Source organism: Artemia sp. Qi Xiang Cuo, chromosome 6, assembly GCF_049724085.1.
Source record: "Artemia sp. Qi Xiang Cuo chromosome 6, ASM4972408v1, whole genome shotgun sequence".
NCBI classification, from domain to species: Eukaryota; Metazoa; Arthropoda; class Branchiopoda; order Anostraca; family Artemiidae; genus Artemia; species Artemia sp. Qi Xiang Cuo.
This window is the reverse complement of record NC_142799.1, coordinates 27,222,604-27,243,007: the sequence shown is the minus strand read 5'-3', so window position 1 is coordinate 27,243,007 and position 20,404 is coordinate 27,222,604. Positions and strand designations below refer to the sequence as shown.

General features: G+C 35.2%; 1 protein-coding gene across 2 annotated transcripts in view; it reads right to left on the bottom strand.

Annotated features, from left to right (window-relative positions):
* Smg5 (Smg5 nonsense mediated mRNA decay factor) overlaps window positions 1–20,404 on the bottom strand; it is a 93,580-nt gene that overhangs the window by 35,662 nt on the left and 37,514 nt on the right. For both annotated transcript variants that reach the window (XM_089090600.1, XM_089090601.1), the window contains exons 5-6: window positions 11,161–11,264; window positions 253–430 (exon numbers count right to left, since the gene is read on the bottom strand). In XM_089090600.1, the coding sequence (XP_088946726.1) occupies window positions 253–430; window positions 11,161–11,264 (282 nt within the window). The remainder of the gene's footprint in view (window positions 1–252; window positions 431–11,160; window positions 11,265–20,404) is intronic.

Here is a 20,404-nt window from a genome sequence, read left to right as displayed (position 1 = left end):
CGCGCCGTTGTATCGCTTTTACCAACGTTGTCAAAAGAGAAATTTCAGACGCAGTCTGAAGCGGCCACGCTCCTGTCCGGAACACAAAGTGGCCTTGTTAAATCCTAACACTGTCTAAAATGCAATTGCATCGCTTTTATCAACGTTGCCATAAAATAAATTTTAACCGTAGTCTGCAGCGGCCACACTCCTGTGCGGATACAGTCTACTGTTTACTCTACAACATCATAAATTAGAAATATTAACACTAACCTGCGATATATCTTGATTGGTTTTGATTCCCATAAAAGTGGAAGAAACAAGGGAAAATCCTATTAGTAGTCTCTCCATTTGCGAGTCCTGAAGATTGGCCTGAAATTTGGTTGCTACCTCTTCAGCTTTTGCAGCTAAGTTCTTTTCTCCGCCTTCAAATTTAGTTTTGCTAGACATACTAGAAGTATATATTTATTTAAAAGGCAGAAGCTGATAGAACTGATATTGTAAATAAAATTAAAACTTTTTTTTATAATGATTGTCACTTCACCAAACTGAGCCGCTGATACAGAGACTGATACAGGATATATGCTAGCCCTAGCCAAAGTGTCATTTCTGTCCAGATTTTAATGATTTGATTCAGCACCATCATTCAGGAAAATAAACGAAATTTATGAAAAATAAATTAAGAATAAAAAAAAACCCAAACTTATTGAGACGACAATAAAAATGTAGTTAAAAACAAAATCACAAATCAATTTTAGCTACATTACCCATATCTAATTTAACTTCAGAATACACTCTTTAGGGAGCTTACATCATCACTTCCATCTGCTAAACCAGTCATGAGTCTACACGCACGTATAAACATTTCTTATCAGAGTTAACACTGTAGCGTTGCGTTTATTAAATACCATACGGCTTCAATGTTTTATTATTTATTTTTTTTCCCAGAAGCACTTCATATGGAAGGAGCCGTCTCAAAAACTTCAAAGTGAGATCATTCAATTGGAAATCGAGAGTTCTAGTGCCATTTTTAATCGTCGAAAATGATTGGAGGGCAACTAGCCCCCCCACGCCCCTCATTCCCCGCAACACATCCAATCAAAATTTTGAGATAGCCATTTTGTTCAGCTTCACTTACCTTGGTAGTATTATTAGTAAAGATGGTGGGAGCAGTGAAGATGTTAAAAATAGAATAGCCAAGGCTCAGGGTGTTTTTTCACAGTTAAAAAAAGTCTGGAAGACTAGGAAAATAAGTCTGCAAACCAAGATTAGAATATTAGAAGCTACAGTGATGACACTGGTCAAATATGGCTCTGAAGCATGGACGCTCCGAAAAGCAGATGAAGATTTGCTATGTTTACCAGAGAAATTGCTTAAGGATTGTTCTGGGTACCCGGCTGACTGACCGTATTTCAAACAATGGGCTATGCGAAAAATGTGGTTCAATACCGCTCTGTCGGGCTATAACGAAAGAAAGGTTTAGGTGGCTAGGGCACGTTGTGCGGATGAAGGATGACAGATTGCCAAATATTGTTCTTTTCGGCCAACCGTCTTGTGTTAAACAGAAAGCAGATCATCCACGTCTTGGGTGGTAGGACGTCATAAAGGAAAATTTAAAGGAAATGGGAACTTCGTGGGAGGGTGTAAAAAGGGAGGCTTTGAATAGATTGGGGTGGAGGAGGATCGTGCGTAGCTGAGTTGGCCTCAGGCGGCTTGGTGCTGCGGTGAGTTGTTAGTAGCAGTAGTAGTAGTATTTTGTTCAGCGTAGTTGATTTCCAGATAGAAAATATATTTTTGAGGAGGACACTCCACCACAACCGTCAGGGCAAGGGTTTTAAGTTATGCCCTGGGGGCATATAAGGTTTTTATAGAAGGCGTTGTCGTAGAAACTTCAAAACAGGCTCATTCGATTGGAAATTAAAGGGATAGTGCCCTTTTTAATAGTCGAAATTTATTGGAGGGCAACTAGCCCCGCCCCCTACGCCCATCATTCCCCCAAACACATCCAATCAAAATTTTGAGATAGCCATTTTGTTCAACGTAGTTGATTTCCAAATAGAAAATATATTTCTGAGGAGGATACTCCCCCACAACCCTCAGGGCAAGGGTTTTAAGTTATGCCCTGGGGGCATATATGGTTTTTATAGAAAGCGTTGTCGTAGAAACTTCAAAACATGCTCATTCGATTGGAAATTAAAGGGCTAGTGCCCTTTTTAATAGTTAAAAGTGATTGGAGTGCAACTAGCCCCCCCCCCACGCCCATCCTTTCCCCAAACACATCCAATCATTTTGCCATTTTGTTCAACGTAGTTGATTTCCAGATAGAAAATATGTTTTTGAAGAGGACACTCCCCCAGAACCTTCAGGGCAAGGGTTTTAAGATATACCCTGGGGGCATATAAGGTTTTTATAGAAGGCGTTGTCGTAGAAACTTCAAAAAAGCCTCATTTGATTGGAAATTCAAAGGGATAGTGCCCTTTTTAAGAGTCCAAAGTAATTGGAGGGAAACTAGCCCCCCCCCACGCCCATCATTTCCCCAAACACTTCCACTCCAAATTTTGAGATAGCCCTTTCGTTCGGCGTAGTTAATTTTCAGATAGTAAACAAGTTTTTGAGGATGACACTACCCCAAAACTCTCACGTCAAGGCTTTTAAGTTATAGCCTACAGGTTTATAAGGTTTTTATAGAAGGAGTTGTCATAGAAACTTCAAAAAAGGCTCATTCGATTGGAAATTCAAAGGGATAGCGCAATTTTTAATAGTCAAAAGTGATTGGAGGGCAACTACGCCAAACAGTCCCCCAAACACATCCGATCAAAGTTTTGAGATAGGAATTTTTGTTCAACATAGTTAATTTCCCGATATAAATTATATATTTGATGAGGACACTCCCCCGAAACCCTCAGGGCAAGGGTTTTAAGACACTCCCTGGGGGCATAAAAGGTTTTAATAGAAGGCGTTGTCGTAGAAACTTCAAAACAGGCTCATTCGATTGGAAATTAAAGGGCTAGTGCCCCTTTTAATAGTTGAAAGTGATTGGAGGGCAACTAGCCCCCCCCATGCCCATCATTTCCCCAAACACATCCAATCAAACTTTTGAGATAGGCATTTTGTTCAGTGTAGTTGATTTCCAGATAGAAAATATGTTTTTGAGGAGGACACCCCCCCACAACCCTCAGGGCAAGAGTTTTAAGTTATGCCCTGGGGGCATATAAGGTTTTTATAGAATGTGTTGTCGTAGAAATTTCAAAAAAAGCACATTCGATTGGAAATTCAAAGGGCTAGTGCCCTTTTTAATAGTCAAAAGTGATTTGAGGGCAACTAGCCCCCCCCCCCACACCCATCATTCCCCCAAACACATCCAATCAAAATTTTGAGATAGCCATTTTGTTCAGCGTAGCTGATTTCCAGATAGAAAATATGGTTTTGAGGAGGACAATCCCCCAAAACCCTCAGGGCAAGGGTTTTAAGTTATGCCCTGTGGGCATATAAGGTTTTTATAGAAGGGGGTGTCGTAGAAACTTCAAAAAAGATTCATTCGATTGGAAATTCCGAGGGCTAGTGCCCTTTGAAATAGTCGAAAGTGATGTGAGGGCAACTAACCCCCCTCTCATGCCCACCTTTTCCCCAAACACATCCAATCAAAATTTTAAGACAACCATTTTATTAAACGTAGTTTTAAGTTCTGGAAATTAGGTCTTTGAGGCTTACAACTCCCCCAAAGCCCTCAGGGCAAGGGTTGTAATTTAAGGATTCTCCGAATCCTTCATATTATTTCTTATGGAAGGGATGCTCGTATAAACTTTAGATAGGGCTCATTTGATTGAAAATTGAAAGTTCCTGTTCACTTTTTAAGAGTCAAAAGAGATTGAAGGGCAACTAGCCCCTCTCCCTCCTCCACGCCCTAAATGCATCAGATAAAAAAGTTATGCCCTGGGGCATAAATTATGAAGGGGGGTTTATAACTTATGGGAAGGGGTTTTGTATGGGAAGAACACATAGGAAATCTATTATAATTATCCAATTATAAGGTTAAAATACATACTCTGTGATAGATACAAAATTGCTTTTGCACACAAATTCCTATTAAGGTCAATTCCAGACAGTCGTGATCCCTTTGTATCAGCAAGTGAAATGGTCTAAACCCCCTTATTCGAGATATTTTTTCAATCCATTCATTGTTGTCAATCGCTGTCCACAAGTTATGCAAGCTGTCTATTGTTCATATTAATTTAAAAAAAACTTTCCGAAAAATAAGTTTTTCAAAGAAAAGTAAAGGTCATTTTAAACTTAAGCTCAGTTGATACTGATACCTGTTAAAATCCAAACGCAAAACGACCAGAAATTACTATTAAAGTATGAATGAAACCCAAAACGAACAGAAATTAAATAAACAATCATAGCAAAAAACATACAACAAGTAATAATATAAATGAATAAATAGATATTAAAGCGAGTAATGCTTAGATTGAATATGAAAATCAAGCTTAAAATGAAAACAAATGTTTTGCTATTAAAGTATAAATGAAACTTAAAACGAACAGAAATTAAATAAACAACCAATGCGAACAAACATACAATATATATTAATGTAAATGAATAAATAAATCTTAAAACGAGTGAAACTTAAAAAGAATATGGAAATCCAATTTGGATCAATTAAAAATAAATAGAAACAAGAGTTTGGGTATCGCCTCACTATAGAAGCCTAAAACCTACTGCGTCATTGGCGCTTTACTGAAAACAAATCTTTGAAATGTTTTCACTTTTATAACTTTAAGAAAAAAAAAATTAATTAAAATTTTACGGAATAAATATCAGCATATTTATGTTAAACTGACAATGCATATTTTTTTTCAGTCAACTCAATTTATTTTTTTTCAGTAAAGTACAAATTATATTCTGGCTTTTAGAAAACATAGGGGTTTCGAACCCTACTCACATTAATTTATGCTCATTTTGAGTTTGACTCTAGTATTTATTTCAATTTTTGTTCGTTTTGGGTTTCATTTATTTATTGATACTGATTTGGGGTAGTTGTATTCTTTGTAGATTATATGATAGTCCAGACGCCAGGTGTTGAAAATGTGAATAATACCACGACGGAATGGGGCTGCTATGAGATTTAGCCTACCCCCCCCCCTAAATTGACCATGCGGATTCAAAAATACCAATGGCACTTGCGTGCGAGTAGTGGAACACTCCGAAACTTGACATTTTATTATATTTTGGTGTTTCATGCAAGAAAATGCATGTTCCACAAAGTTTGAGGCGCAGTTTTCCGCTGAAATAGAAATGCCTAGAAGCCATAGAATGTTTTCATAACAAACTAACACGATTAGTTAGAAAAAATGGCAGAGTAAAAAAAAAATGGCAAAACTACACGAGTCTTGAACAGTCTTGGAAAGTATAGACAAAATCAAATTGAATATTAGATATATGATGATATTAATTGTTGAAAGATCCATCAGTTCAAGATTTTTTTTCACTGTAATTTTTATTTTCATTTTCAATACTGTAAGAACTGGAAAATAATAAATTTGTAATATACGAGTAATTCGTTTTCAGTAAAGCACCAAGGACGCAGAAGGCTTTAGGTTTTTACAGTTAAAGAAGGGGGCAGTATCCAAATTTTGTTGTAGTGAAACTATATTTGTCTTGACCAATCTTGAAAAGAACTAACAAATTAAACTGAATATTTGATGCATAATGATATTAATTGCTAAAGCTCATCAGTTCAAAATTTTACTATAATTTTAATATTTATTTTCAATATTAAGTACAAAAGAAAGCTTTTGTAATATAATTTGTTTTCAGTGAAGGGCCAATGACGCAGTAGATTTTAGGCTTCTGCAGTGAGGCGATACCCAAACTCTTGTTTGTAGTTATTTTTATTCGATTCAAACTTGATTTGCATATTCTTTTTAAGTTTCACACGTTTTAAGATTTATTTATTCATTTACATTAATATATATTGTATGTATGTTCGCATTGATTGTTTATTTAATTTCTGTTCGTTTCAAGTTTCATTTATACTTTAATAGCAAAATATTTGTTTTTGTTTTAAGCTTGATTTTCGTGTTCAACCTAAGCAATACTCGCTTTAGGATCTATTTATTCATTTACATTATTACTTGTTGTATGTTTCTTGCTATCATTTTTAAATTGATTTATGGTCGTTTTAGGTTTCATTTAATATTTAATATTAATTTCTGGTCGTTTTGAGTTTGAATTTTAACAGGTATTCGTATCAACTGAGCTTAAGTTTAAAATGTCCTTTACTTTTCTTTGAAAAACTTATTTTTCGGAAAGTTTTTTTTTAATTAATTTTTGTTCGTTTTTGATTGCAAAAAGTTTCAAGTTTTTATGGCATGGAGGGCGGGGGGTACTTACTGTCCGATTATTCTTAACTTTAAAAAATGGATCTAGAACTTTCAATTTAAATCGAATGAGGCTTTTTTCAAAGTCTATACGATTACCTCTTTGATAAAAACCATATTTATGAACAATAGACAGCTTGCATAATTTGTGGACAGCGATTGACAACAATGAATGGATTGAAAAAATAGCTCCAATAAGGGGGTTTAGACCACTTCACTTGCTGATAAAAAGGGATCACGACTGTTTCGAATTGACCTTAATAGGATTTTGTGTGCCAAAGCAATTTTAAATCTATCACAGAGTATGTATCTTAACCTTATAGTTGGATAATTATAATAGATTTCCTATGTGTTCTTCCCATACAAAACCACTTCCCATAAGTTATAAACCCCCCTTAATAATTTATGCCCCAGGGCATAACTTACAACGCCTACCCCCGGGCCCTGATGGGTTGTGTTGATACCGGAGTTTTTTGTTATCAGAACTTTGGACTATCTTAAAAAAATGTCTATCTCAAAACTTTCATCTTATGAATTTATGGCTTTGAGAAGGGGGGGGGCTAGTTAACCTCTAATCTATTTTTACCATTAAAAAGTGAACAAGAACTTTCAATTTTCAGTCAAATGAGCCCTCAACAAAGTTTATACGAGCATTCCTTCCATAAAAACCTTATATGCCCCCAGGGCATAACTTAAAACCCTTGCTCTGAGGGTTGTGGGGGAGTCTCCTCCTCAAAAATATATTTTCTATCTGGAAATCAACTACACTGAACAAAATGGCTATCTGAAAATTTTGATTGGATGTGTTTGGGGAAACGATGGGCGTGGGGGGGGGGGGAAGGGGGCCTAGTTACACTCCAATCACTTTCGACTATTAAAAAGGGCATTAGCTCTTTAATTTCCAATCTAGTGAGCCTGTTTTGAAGTTTCTACAACAACGCCTTCTATAAAAACCTTATATGCCCCCAGGGCATAACTTAAAACCCTTCCCCTGAGGGTTGTGGGGGAGTATCCTCCTCAAAATATATTTTCTATCTGTAAATCAACTACGCTGAACAAAACGGCTATCTCAAAAGTTTTATTGGATGTGTTTGGGGAATAATGGGCGTGGGGGGGGGCTATTTGCCCTCCAATAACTTTCGACTATTAAAAAGGGCACTAGTGTTTTGAATTTCCAATCGAATGAGCCTTTTTTGAAGTTTCTACGACAACGTCTTCTATAAAAACCTTACATAGCCCCTGGGTATAACTTAAGACCCTTGCCCTGAGGGTTGTAAGGGAGTGTCCTCCTCAAAAATATATTTTCTATCTGGAAATCAACTACGCTGAACAAAATGGCTATCTCAAAATTTTGATTATGTGTTTGGGGAAATGATGGGCGTGGGGGGTGGGGGAGGGGGGCTAGTTACACTCCAATCACTTCCGGTTATTAACAAGGGCACGAGCCCTTTAATTTCCATTCGATGGAGCATTTTTTGAAGTTTTTATGACAATACCTTCTCTAAAAACCTTCTATGGCCCCAGGGCATAACTTAAAAACCCTTGCCCCGCGGGTTGCAGTGGAGTTTCATCCTCAAAAATATATTTTCTATCTAGAACTCAACTATGCTGAACAAAATGGCTATCTCAAAATTTTGATTGGATGTGTTTGGGGGAATGGTGGGCGTGGGGGGGCCTAGTTGCCCTCCAATCACTTTTGACTATTAAAGAGGGCTCTAGCATTTTCAATTTCCAATCGAATGAGCCTTTTTGAAGTTTCTACGACAACGCCTTCTGTAAAAGCCTTATATACCCGCACGGAATAACTTAAAACCCTTCCCCAGGGTGTTGTGGGGGAGTGTCCTCCTCAAAAACATATTTTCTATCGGGATGTCTACTACGCTGAACAGAATGTCTATCTAACAATTTTGATTGGATGTGTTTGGGGAAATGATGGGCGTGGGGGGGGGGCGGGACTAGATACACTCCAATCACTTTCGACTATTAAAAAGGGCACTAGCCCTTTGAATTTCTAATAGAATGAGCCTTTTTTAAAGTTTTTACGACAATGCCTTATATAAAAACCTTATATGCCCCCAGGGCATAACTTAAAACCCTTGTCCTGAGGGTTTTGGGGGAGTTTCCTCCTCAAAAATATATTTTCTATCTGGAAATCAACTATGCTGAACAAAATGGCTATCTCAAAATTTTAATTGGATGTGTTTTTGGGAATTGTGAGCGTGGGGGGGGGGCTAGTTGCCCTCCAATCATTTTCGACTATTAAAAAGGGCACTAGAACTCTCGATTTCCAATCGAATGATCTCCCTTTGAAGTTTCTACGACAACCCCTTCCATATGAAGTGCCTCTGGGAAAAAAAATAATAAATAATAAATAATAAAACATTGGAGCCGTAGGGCCTTTACTATAGGCAACGCTACAGCGTTGCCTCTGATATAAGGTTTTTATAAAAGAGGTAATCGTACAGACTTTGAAAAAAGCCTCATTCGATTTAAATTGAAAGTTCTAGATCCATTTTTAAAGTCAAGAATAATCGGACAGTAAGCACCCCCCCCCCCCATGCCATAAAAATTTAAAGCTTTTTGCAATCAAAAACGAACAAAAATTAATTTAAAAAAAAACTTTTCGAAAAATAATTTTTTAAAAGAAAAGTAAAGTCCATTTTAAACTTAAGCTCAGCAGATACAAATACGTGTTAAAATTAAAACTCAAAACGACCAGAAATTACTATTAAAGAATAAATAAGATCCAAAACGAACAGAAATTAAATAAACAATCATAGCAAAAAACATACAACAAGTAATAATATAAAAGAATAAATAGATCTTAAAGCGAGTAATGCTTAGATTGAATATGAATATCAAGCTTAAAACGAAAACAAATATTTTGCTATTAAAGTATAAATGAAACTTAAAACGAACAGAAATTAAATAAACAATCAATGCGAACAAATATACAATATATATTAATGTAAATGAATAAACATATCTTAAAACGAGTGAAACTTAAATTGCATATGCAAATCAAGTTTTAATCGAATAAAAATAGCCACAAAAAAGCGTTTGGTATCGTCTCACTGCAGAAGCCTAAAACCTACTGCGTCATTGGCGCTTTACTGAAAACGAATTATATTACAAATGTTTTCTTTTGTACCTAGTATTTAAAATAAATATTAAAATTACAGTAAAATTTTGAACTGATGAACTTTTAGCAATTAATATCCTTATGCATTTAATATTCAGTCTAATTTATTAGTTCTTTTTAAGATTGGTCAAGACAAATATAGTTTCACTACAATCAAAATTTGGATACAGCCCCCTTCTTCAACTGTAAAAACCTAAAGCCTTCTGCGTCATTGGTGCTTCACTGAAAACGAATTACTAGTATATTACAAATTTATTATTTTCCAGTTCTTACAGCATTGAAAATAAAAATAAAAATTAAGTGAAAAAAAATCTTGAACTGATGGATCTTTCAACAATTAATATCATTATATATCTAATATTCAATTTGAATTTGTTTATACTTTTCAAGACTGTTCAAGACTCATATAGTTTTGCTATTTTTTTTAATTCTGCCATTTTTTCTAACTAATCGTGTTAGTTTGTTATGAAAACATTCTATGGCTTATAGGCATTTCTATTTGAGCGGAAAACTGCACCACAAACTTTGTGGAACATGCATTTTCTTGCATGAAACACGAAAATATAATAAAATGTCAAGTTTCGGAGTGTTCCACCACTCGCAAGCAAGTGCCAATGGTATTTTTGAATCTGCATGGTCAATTTAGGGGGGTGGAGGGTAGGCTAATTCTCGTAGCAGCCCTATTCCGTTGTGGTATGGTTCATACTTTCAACACCTGGTGCTGGGACTATCATATAATCTACCAAGCATACAACTACCCCAAATCAGTATAAATAAATAAATGAAACCCAAACCGAACAAAAATTAAAATAAATATTAGAGTCAAACTCAGAACGAGAATAAATTAATGTGAGTAGGGTTCAAAACCCCTATGCTTTCTAAAAGCCAGAATATAATTTGTATTTTACTGAATAAAAATTCAAATGAGTTTACTGAAAAAAAATATGCATTGTCAATTTAATATACATATGCTGATATTTATTCCCTAAAATCTTAATTAATTTTTTATTTCTTAAAGTTACAAAAGTGAAAATATTTCAAAGAATTGTTTTCAGTAAAGCGCCAGTGACGCAGTAGGCTTTAGGCTTCTGCAGTGAGACGATACCCAAACTCTTGTTTGCAGTTATTTTTATTGGATTCAAACTTGATTGGCATATTCAATTTAAGTTTCACTCGTTTTAAGATTTATTTATTCATTTACATTAATATATATTGTATGTTTGTTAGCATTGATTGTTTATTTAATTTCTGTTCGTTTTAAGTTTCATTTATACTTTGATAGCAAAATATTTTTTTTCGTTTTAAGCTTGATTTTCATATTCAATCTAAGCATTACTCGCTTTAGGATCTATTTATTCATTTACATTATTACTTGTTTTATGTTTCTTGCTGTGATTGTTTATTTAATTTCTGTTCGTTTTGGGTTTCATTTATTCTTTAATAGTAATTTCTGGTTGTTTTGAGTTTGAATTTTAACAGGTATTTGTATCTCCTGAGCTTAAGTTTAAAATGGCCTTTACTTTTCTTTGAAAAACTTATTTTTCGGAAAGTTTTTTTTTAATTAATATACTAAAAGGACCAGTCTAGACACTATTACTCAGGTTCTTTTTTTTATAAAATGACTGTAAATATACAACTTTAAAAAGCGAAAGATCATACCAAGCCATATAGTGGTAGATCGTTGTCAATCCATTGTTTTCTTCGGAGAAAAGAGCAGCTAGTTGATTATGTGGTAAGCCATTTTCAGGAATTGTTTCCAAGGCCTGAAAATAAACGAAAAATAATTTAATAGCAAAGATAGATGCCATCCGAGGAGTTAATCATGGATGCTCACAGGAGGAAGGAGGGCCGAACCAGGTATTAGCTAACCTCTATCTTATCATTGCTATTATTCTCCATGACCACACTGCCTATTCTATGACGAACTCAATCAGAATTCCAAATAGGGATAAGTCCTTTTATTAGACAGTGAAACGAAAATATAAAAGAAATACTCTAAATATTTCGATGACACAGTCGGTCATCATCATCAGTAGAGTAACTAACGTATCAAAATTAGAACAAACTGCTTTCATACTAAACAAAATAATCACATCAGCGTCAAAGTAAGTTACCGGTCCATTGACTTAAAAAGTTCACTAACTGTTCTTGAATTTTTTATACTGCGTTGAGTAAAGCTGGTACAAGTTTCTTTGAAATTGGAGGTCAAAGCAGGTTACCGGTCCATTGACTTAGAAAGTTCACTAACTGTTCTTGAATCTTGTAATACTGCGTTGAATATTCTTCTGATTAAAAATGAAATAATGCTGAATTTATATGTGCTAAATTTATCTTTTTATTCTTCTAATAGCTAATGAAATGTTGCTGATTCTGAAGTTGGTCAATCATCCCCATATATACGACGTTGCTATTATTCTCCATGACTACACTGCCTATTCTATGACGAACTCAATCAGAATTCCAAATAGGGATAAGTCCTTTTATTATACAGTGAAATGAAAATATAAAAGAAATACTCTAAATATTTCGATGACACAGTCGGTCATCATCATCAGTAGAGTTACTAACTATATCAAAATTAAAACAAACTGCTTTTATACTAAATAAAATAATCCCTTCCGGGTCAAAGCAAGTTACCGGTCCATTGACTTAAAAAGTTCACTAACTGTTCTTGAATTTCTTATACTGCGTTGAGTAAAGGTGGTACAATTTTCTTCGAAATTGCAGGTCAAAGCAGGTTACCGGTCCATTGACTTAGAAAGGTAACTAACTGTTCTTGAATCTTGTAATACTGTGTTGAATATTCTTCTAATTAAAAATGAAAATAATGCTGAACTTACAGGTGCCAAATTTATCATTTTATTCTTCTAATAGCTAAATGAAATGTTGCTGATTCTGAAGTTTGTCTGTCATCCCCATAAATACGACGTTACTATTTTTCTCCATGACCACACTGCCTTTTCTATGACGAAATCAATAAGAATTCCAAATAGGGATAAGTCCTTTTATTAGACAGTGAAACGAAAATATAAAACAAAGACTCTAAATATTTCGATGACACAGTCGGTCATCATCATCAGTAGAGTTACTAACTATATCAAAATTAAAACAAACTGCTTTTATACTAAACAAAATAAACACTTCCAAGTCAAAGCAAGTTACCGGTCCATTGACTTAAAAAGTTCACTAACTGTTCTTGAATTTTTAATACTGCATTGAGTAAAGGTGGTACAAGTTTCTTTGAAATTGCAGGTCAAAGCAGGTTACCGTGTCCATTGACTTAGAAAGTTCACTAACTGTTCTTGAATCTTGTAATACTGTTTTGAATATTCTTTTAATTAAAAATGAAATAATGCTGAACTTTACAGGTGCCAAATTTATCATTTTATTCTTCTAATAGTAAATGAAATGTTGCTGATTCTGAAGTTTGTCTGTCATCCCCATATATACGACGTTACTATTTTTCTCCAAGACCACACTGCCTTTTCTATGACGAAATCAATCAGAATTCCAAAGAGGGATAGGTCCTTTTATTAGACAGTGAAACGAAAATATAAAACAAAGACTCTAAATATTTCGATGACACAGTCGGTCATCATCATCAGTAGAGTTACTAATATATTAAAATTAAAACAAACTGCTCTTATACTAAACAAAATAAACACTTCCGAGTCAAAGCAAGTTACCGGTCCATTGACTTAAAAAGTTCACTATCTGTTCTTGAATTTTTAATACTGCATTGAGTAAAGGTGGTAAAATTTTCTTTGAAAATTGCAGGTCAAAGTAGGTTACCGGTCCATTGACTTAGAAAGTTCACTAACTGTTCTTGAATTTTGTAATACTGTGTTGAATATTCTTCTAATTAATAATGAAATAATGCTGAACTTACAGGAGCTGTATTTACTCTAAATATAGCGTGGCCTCTTGTCCTCTCCAATGTTCACCCTGAACCGCCATCAAATAACAATAAATTTAACACAACTTCTCCTCCGCTCACACCCCTTGAAGTATCAAACTAAAATATGATAATTAATAATAATATTGAAAAATTCTAAACATTATAATAGTAAAATAAATCTAGTAAATACATATTTAATCTCTTAGATATTTTTTCATATTCTTTTTAAAAGAGCCGAGAGACCTATATGACTTCAGCTCTTGCGGAAGTGAATTCCACTCTCTAGCACACGCAATTCTAGGAGAAAATTCCGACCTAGCTGTCGGTGTCGGGGGTATATAAATGTCTGATGAAGATCGAGTATTTAAACTATGGATTTGTGATGCTAGTGTGAATAAGCCTTTAAATGGTGATGGGAGTGTTCCTGAAAAATATTTAAAACAAAAAACGGTGCAAGATAGTCTGTAAAGTGTAGTATAGACAGATAGTCTGTTCGGTGCTGGGCCTAAAATTTGATGTGCTTTATTGTGAACTGAGTTTAGTCGCTGTAAATGTAACTTGAAATTAGATTGCCAAACTGTAGAACAATATTGAATGTGAGGCTTGATAACTACATTGTAAATCAGGATCAGTTTTAATTTTTTTAGGGAAATGGTGACTGAGTTTTTTCAAGATTCAAAGCTTCCTTGAAAGCTTCGTCTTGACATTTGCTATTTGGTGTCTGAACAAGAGGTTTTCGTCGATTAAAACCCCTAGGTAACGAACGTGTCCTTTTTCTGGTCTCTTGATAAGTCCACGAGAGGTTTCAATATCAATCACATCAGCAGCCAGCGAATCTATACGTGAAAAAAATAAAACACTCGATTTGTCAATGTTGATGACTAGACGATTTGCGTCCATCCACAAGTACGTTTCTTCAAGAATGTCTTGTAGCTTCGTTTTGAGAGACTTGATTTTCCATTCTGAGCTTGCCATAAGGGAATCATCCGCAAATGCCGTTAGTTCATCCTCGGCTTCTACTATAGACCCCGGCGACGTTTGTGGGTGACATAGTTTGCAGCAATAAGGGCTACGACTTGCAGGAGCCAGTACTTGCTGAAGATCATTTATGTGAACAAGAACAATACCGGTCCCAATTTAGAGCCCTGTGGCACCCCGCAGTTAACTACAACATCATTTGTATGGTCATTTCCTGTGTACATTCAATGATTTTCTAGGTAAGACTTAAACCAATCTAGGACTTGGCCACGAACTCTAATATGATGCAGCCTTCCTAGTAATATTTCGTGGCGCATGCTATCAAACGCTTTCTTAATATCTAGAAGCACTGCTGCAGGTAAAGCACCCGAATCTAGGATTCTGTTTACGAATAAACTTAGTGAAGTAAGGGCGTCTTCGGTTTAAAGGTCAGCCCTAAACCCGAATTGGCGGCTGTTAAAAATGCCTTTGGCCTCTAAATATTGGTAAAGCTGGTTTTTCATTAGCTTTTCAAAGACTTTCGAGAAAACTTATAAGATTGAGATTGGTCTATAATTTTCTGTGTGTGTATGACTTCCACCTTTGTGAAGAGGTAGTATCTTTGCCTTCTTTAACATTTCAGGAAAGACACCTCTATCTAATGAAAGACTTACAAGGTAAGCTAGCGGCTCAGCAATGTTCGTCACTACTGCTTTCAGTGCCTTTGTGTGGACCAGGTCGAAACCTGAAGCAGAAGAGCCCTTTAAATTTTTTACGAGTAATTCGAGCTCACCTGGTGTTACAGGACTCACTGCCATTGATTTCATACACTTCGGGCAAAGGTATTCTTTGTATGATTTAGATGGTGTCCCGACAGAATTTGCTGTGGTATGGCCGATATTTGCGAACAATGTACTCAGCGATGCGGCAATCTTTGTAGGTTCGGTAATTTCTTCATCATTCGCGATCAATTTCGCTGGTTGGCCATGGTTGGCCGAACTTAGTGGTTGGCCGTAGTATCGAGCTGATAATTTGCCAAACTTTTCGACCATTCTTCCCACTTTCCGTCAGCTTTTGCTGCAGGTAGCCACGCTTTGCTCTTCGTAACACAGTCCGAAGGACTTTCCTGTATTGCTCATACTCCTCTAGCCGCGCTAAGCTCGGAAAGCGTCTATACTCTCCCCATAGGCGGTTTTTCTTATTCACACAGGCCAGAAGACCATCCGTCATCCAGGGGATAATTGGCTGGTATCTTTTTCGTTTATTAGTTCTCGGGTTTCTCACGCAACATCTATTGTATACATCCAAGAACGTCGAGTGAAATGACCCAAATGCTTTGTTTACATCTTGAATATCCATTATGTTATCCCAGTTTAATTGCTCTAATTTCTGTTTTAAATTCTTAAAGTTTTCCTCTGTTAAACATAAAATCGGTAACATAGGGTGGATTCGGGACCTTATCTTAGCTGGTTCTGAAAGGCCGAGTTTTGCATGAATGCGGAAGTGGTCTGATGTGCTGCTGACGAGGACTGCCACCGACTCTGGGTTCAAGGAACTGAATATGTTGTCGATAAGTGAATGCGTAATCTCAGTAACCCGTGTCGGAATCGTAACAGCAGGGTATAGGCCTGAACCTGCCATATTATTTAGCAAATCTGCTGCTTCGGCCGTTAGCGGAATACTGAGGTTAATATTAAAATCTCCCATGAGAATAAGCTCATTTTTTGACACTCTGCTAGCTCCAGAACTTGAGCCATATGTTCCATAAACTTAGACGTTGACCCTGACGGAGAACGATAAATTTCACCGACAATAAATTTTTTATTTGGGGACAGCCATACTTATAGGAACAACGACTCAAAAACTCCTTCAATATTTCGTGTAAGGTCTTGCCTAATTTGAACTGTGTGTGTGTCGCGGATATAAATTGCTATACCACCCCTTTTCATCTGTTTTCTTTGGAGAAAATGGTTAGTGTAACCTGGAATATCCAAAAGGCTTTCGGTTTGTTGTGTAATAAATATTTCACACAGACCTATACATACTGGTCTAAGCTCCCGACATGTCGACTTTAAATCAGAAAACGTGGAATACAGTCCTTGGCAATTCAAATGAAATACCGAAAGTTGACAATCGGAAGACCTCCCTGTAATTAAATTAGAAACTTACATATTTACTTTTAGGAAAATTTTTATCATCAAACAAATGAAAATTATTTTCTTCACCAATTTCTTGATCAAAAATAAGCTTGAGATTTAAATAAGATCCTTCTAAATTCTTTAATCTATCTATATCAAAATCTCTGATACCTCTCGGGGATGAAGCTGAAGAAATAGTCATCACTTACCAACTGCAATCGGCGGTCTGTCGTGAAAATTCCAGAAGAGCGAGGAGTCAAAAATAATGAACATACCCGATTGAACTTCTTTAAGGAACACTGAAAGGAAACAAAAACATACTAGATACCTTGAATTTTGGGAACATGAAAAAAGAGAAAAAAAAATTGAACAAATATGAAACAAAAAAAGAAGAAAACAAAAATTTCCCTTTACATCCTTCAGTGTCATACAACTTAAAACAGAATTACTGTGCGGCTTCAACAATAATTCAAAAAACTTCTCACGATATCACATACATAAAAATTAAATATCGGAGAAAAAAAAAGACAAAACTACTGGTCGCAAACAACCTCCTCTGGGTCATTTTTGGCAAACAGTTTTAGCGGATCGAAACAGTCATCGTATTAAACCCACTGCTGTGAGCTTTTTGACTTTTTTGTCTCCAGCCAGAGTTTCACTTTACGCTGGACCACACGAGTCTCACTGACCTTCTCTGCTCCCTTTGCATTTTTAGCTTGTAACCGAGAGCCAATAATTCCTTTCTCCGCTTTCCTAATTCAGCAGGTAATTCAGTTGACACGCTGTAGCCCGTTTTCTTTAATTTACCACATTCTTTAAGAATCAATGAGCGATCATAATTGTTGAGCTACACGAAAATAGGCTTTAACTGTTTTTTTGCTACCACTCCGCAGACTAGGGCCAACACCATCATCAGATGCGGTGAATTTTTTGACCCTATACGCAACACTGATACCTATTTGATCAGGATCTGCAATCCTGAGTTTTTTTCCGAAGAAATTTTTTACTGTATCACGAAGATTTTCAGATTCATTTGGCGTATCGATCCCGTGAAGCAGAATATTGTTTCTCCGTGTATGTAAATCCAATCGAAGTGCAGACGATTTCACCTTAATCAGTTCTAATTTTAACAGCTTATTTTCTGTCTTCAACACCTTGTTTTCTCGCTGTAGCATCGAAATCGTAGCAGTTAACTCATCCATTCACCGGTCAAAATTCTCCTTTGTTAGTGATGTAGCCATCTCTTATTTTTTCAACAATAATGCCGCACAATTCCGAAAATCCTTAAAAAGTCATGAAAGAAAACTTACTCGCAAGGGCCCATAATTTGTAATATCCAGATATTACTTAGGGCCCACATTTAGCCATCGCAATCAGTCAAAACTTATTATCCAAATTGTTTATCCAAGCAGCGTCCTTGGGCAAGTGACGTAGCTAATCCAAATTCATTTCACACCCGGAGACCTTCATTCTCTGAATGCTAACAGGTAACTGTTCTTGAATTTTTAATATTGCATTGAGTAAAGGTGGTACAATTTTCTTCGAAATTGCAAGTCAAAGCAGGTTACCGGTCCATTGACTTAGAAAGTTCACTAACTGTTCTTGAATCTTGTAATACTGTTTTGAATATTCTTCTGATTAAAAATGAAATAATACTAAACTTACACGTGCCAAATTTATCATTTTATTCTTCTAATAGTAAATGAAATGTTGCTGATTCTGATGTTTGTCTGTCATCCCCATATATACGACGTTACTATTTTTCTCCAAGACCACACTGCCTTTTCTATGTCGAAATCAATAAGAATTTCAAATAGGAATAGGTCCTTTTATTAGAAAGTGAAACGAAAATATAAAACAAAGACTCTAAATATTTCGATGACACAGTCGGTCATCATCATCAGTAGAGTTACTAATATATCAAAATTAAAACAAACTGCTTTTATATTAAACCAAATAAACACTTCCGAGTCAAAACAAGTTACCGGTCCATTGACTTAAAAAGTTCACTATTTGTTCTTGAATTTTTGATACTGCATTGAGTAAAGGTGGTACAATTTTCTTCGAAATTGCAAGATCAAAGCAGGTTGCCGGTCTATTGAATTAGAAAGTTCAATAACTGTTCTTGAATCTTGTAATACTGTGTTGAATATTCTTCTAATTAAAAATGAAATAATTCTGAACTTTCAGGGGCCAAATTTATCATTTTATTCTTCTAATAGTAAATGAAATGATGCTGATTCTGAAGTTTGTCTGTCATCCCCATATATACGACGTTACTATTTTTCTCCAAGACCATACTGCCTTTTCTATGACGAAATAAATAAGAATTTCAAATAGGCATAGGTCCTTTTATTAGACAGTGAAACGAAAATATAAAACAAAGACTCTAAATATTTCGATGACACAGTCGGTCATCATCATCAGTAGAGTTACTAATATATCAAAATTAAAACAAACTGCTTCTATGCTAAACAAAATAAACACTTCCGAGTCAAAGCAAGTTACCGGTCCATTGACTTAAAAAGTTCACTAACTGTTCTTGAATTTTTAATACTGCATTGAGTAAAGGTGGTACAATTTTCTTCGAAATTGCAGGTCAAAGCAGGTTACCGGTCCAATGATTTAGAAAGTTCACTAACTGTTCTTGAATCTTGTAATACTGTGTTGAATATTCTTCTAATTAAAAATGAAATAATACTAAACTTTACACGTGCCAAATTTATCATTTTATTCTTCAAATAGTAAATGAAATGTTGCTGATTCTGATGTTTGTCTGTCATCCCCATATATACGACGTTACTATTTTTCTCCAAGACCACACTGCCTTTTCTATGACGAAATCAATAAGAATTTCAAATAGGAATAGGTCCTTTTATTAGAAAGTGAAACGACAATATAAAACAAAGACTCTAAATATTTCGATGACACAGTCGGTCATCATCATCAGTAAAGTTACTAATATATCAAAATTAAAACAAACTGCTTTTATATTAAACCAAATAAACACTTCCGAGTCAAAACAAGTTACCGGTCCATTGACTTAAAAAGTTCACTATTTATTCTTGAATTTTTGATACTGCATTGAGTAAAGGTGGTACAATTTTCTTCGAAATTGCAGGTCAAAGTAGGTTACCGGTCCAATGATTTAGAAAGTTCACTAACTGTTCTTGAATCTTGTAATACTGTGTTGAATATTCTTCTAATTAAAAATGAAATAATACTAAACTTGCACGTGCCAAATTTATCATTTTATTCTTCTAATAGTAAATGAAATTTTGCTGATTCTGAAGTTTGTCTGTCATCCCCATATATACGACGTCACTATTTTTCTCCAAGACCACACTGCCTTTTCTATGACGAAATCAGTAGGAATTCCAAATAGGGATAGGTCCTTTTATTAGACAGTGAAACGAAAATATAAAACGAAGACTCTAGATATTTCGATGACACAGTCGGTCATCATCATCAGTAGAGTTATTAATATATCAAAATTAAAACAAACTGCTTTTATACTAAACAAAATAAACACTTCCGAGTCAAAGCAAGTTACCGGTCCATTGACTTAAAAAGTTCACTAATTGTTCTTGAATTTTTAATACTGCATTGAGTAAAGGTGGTACAATTTTTTTCAAAATTACAGGTCAAAGCAGGTTACCGGTCCAATGACTTAGAAAGTTCACTAACTGTTCCTGAATATTATAATACTGTGTTGAATATTCTTCTAATTAAAAATGAAATAATGCTGAACTTACAGGTGCCAAATTTATCATTTTATTCTTCTAATAGTAAATGAAATGTTGCTGATTCTGAAGTTTGTCTGTCATCCCCATATATACGACGTCACTATTTTTCTCCAAGACAACACTGCCTTTTCTATGACGAAATCAGTAAAATTCCAAATAGGGAT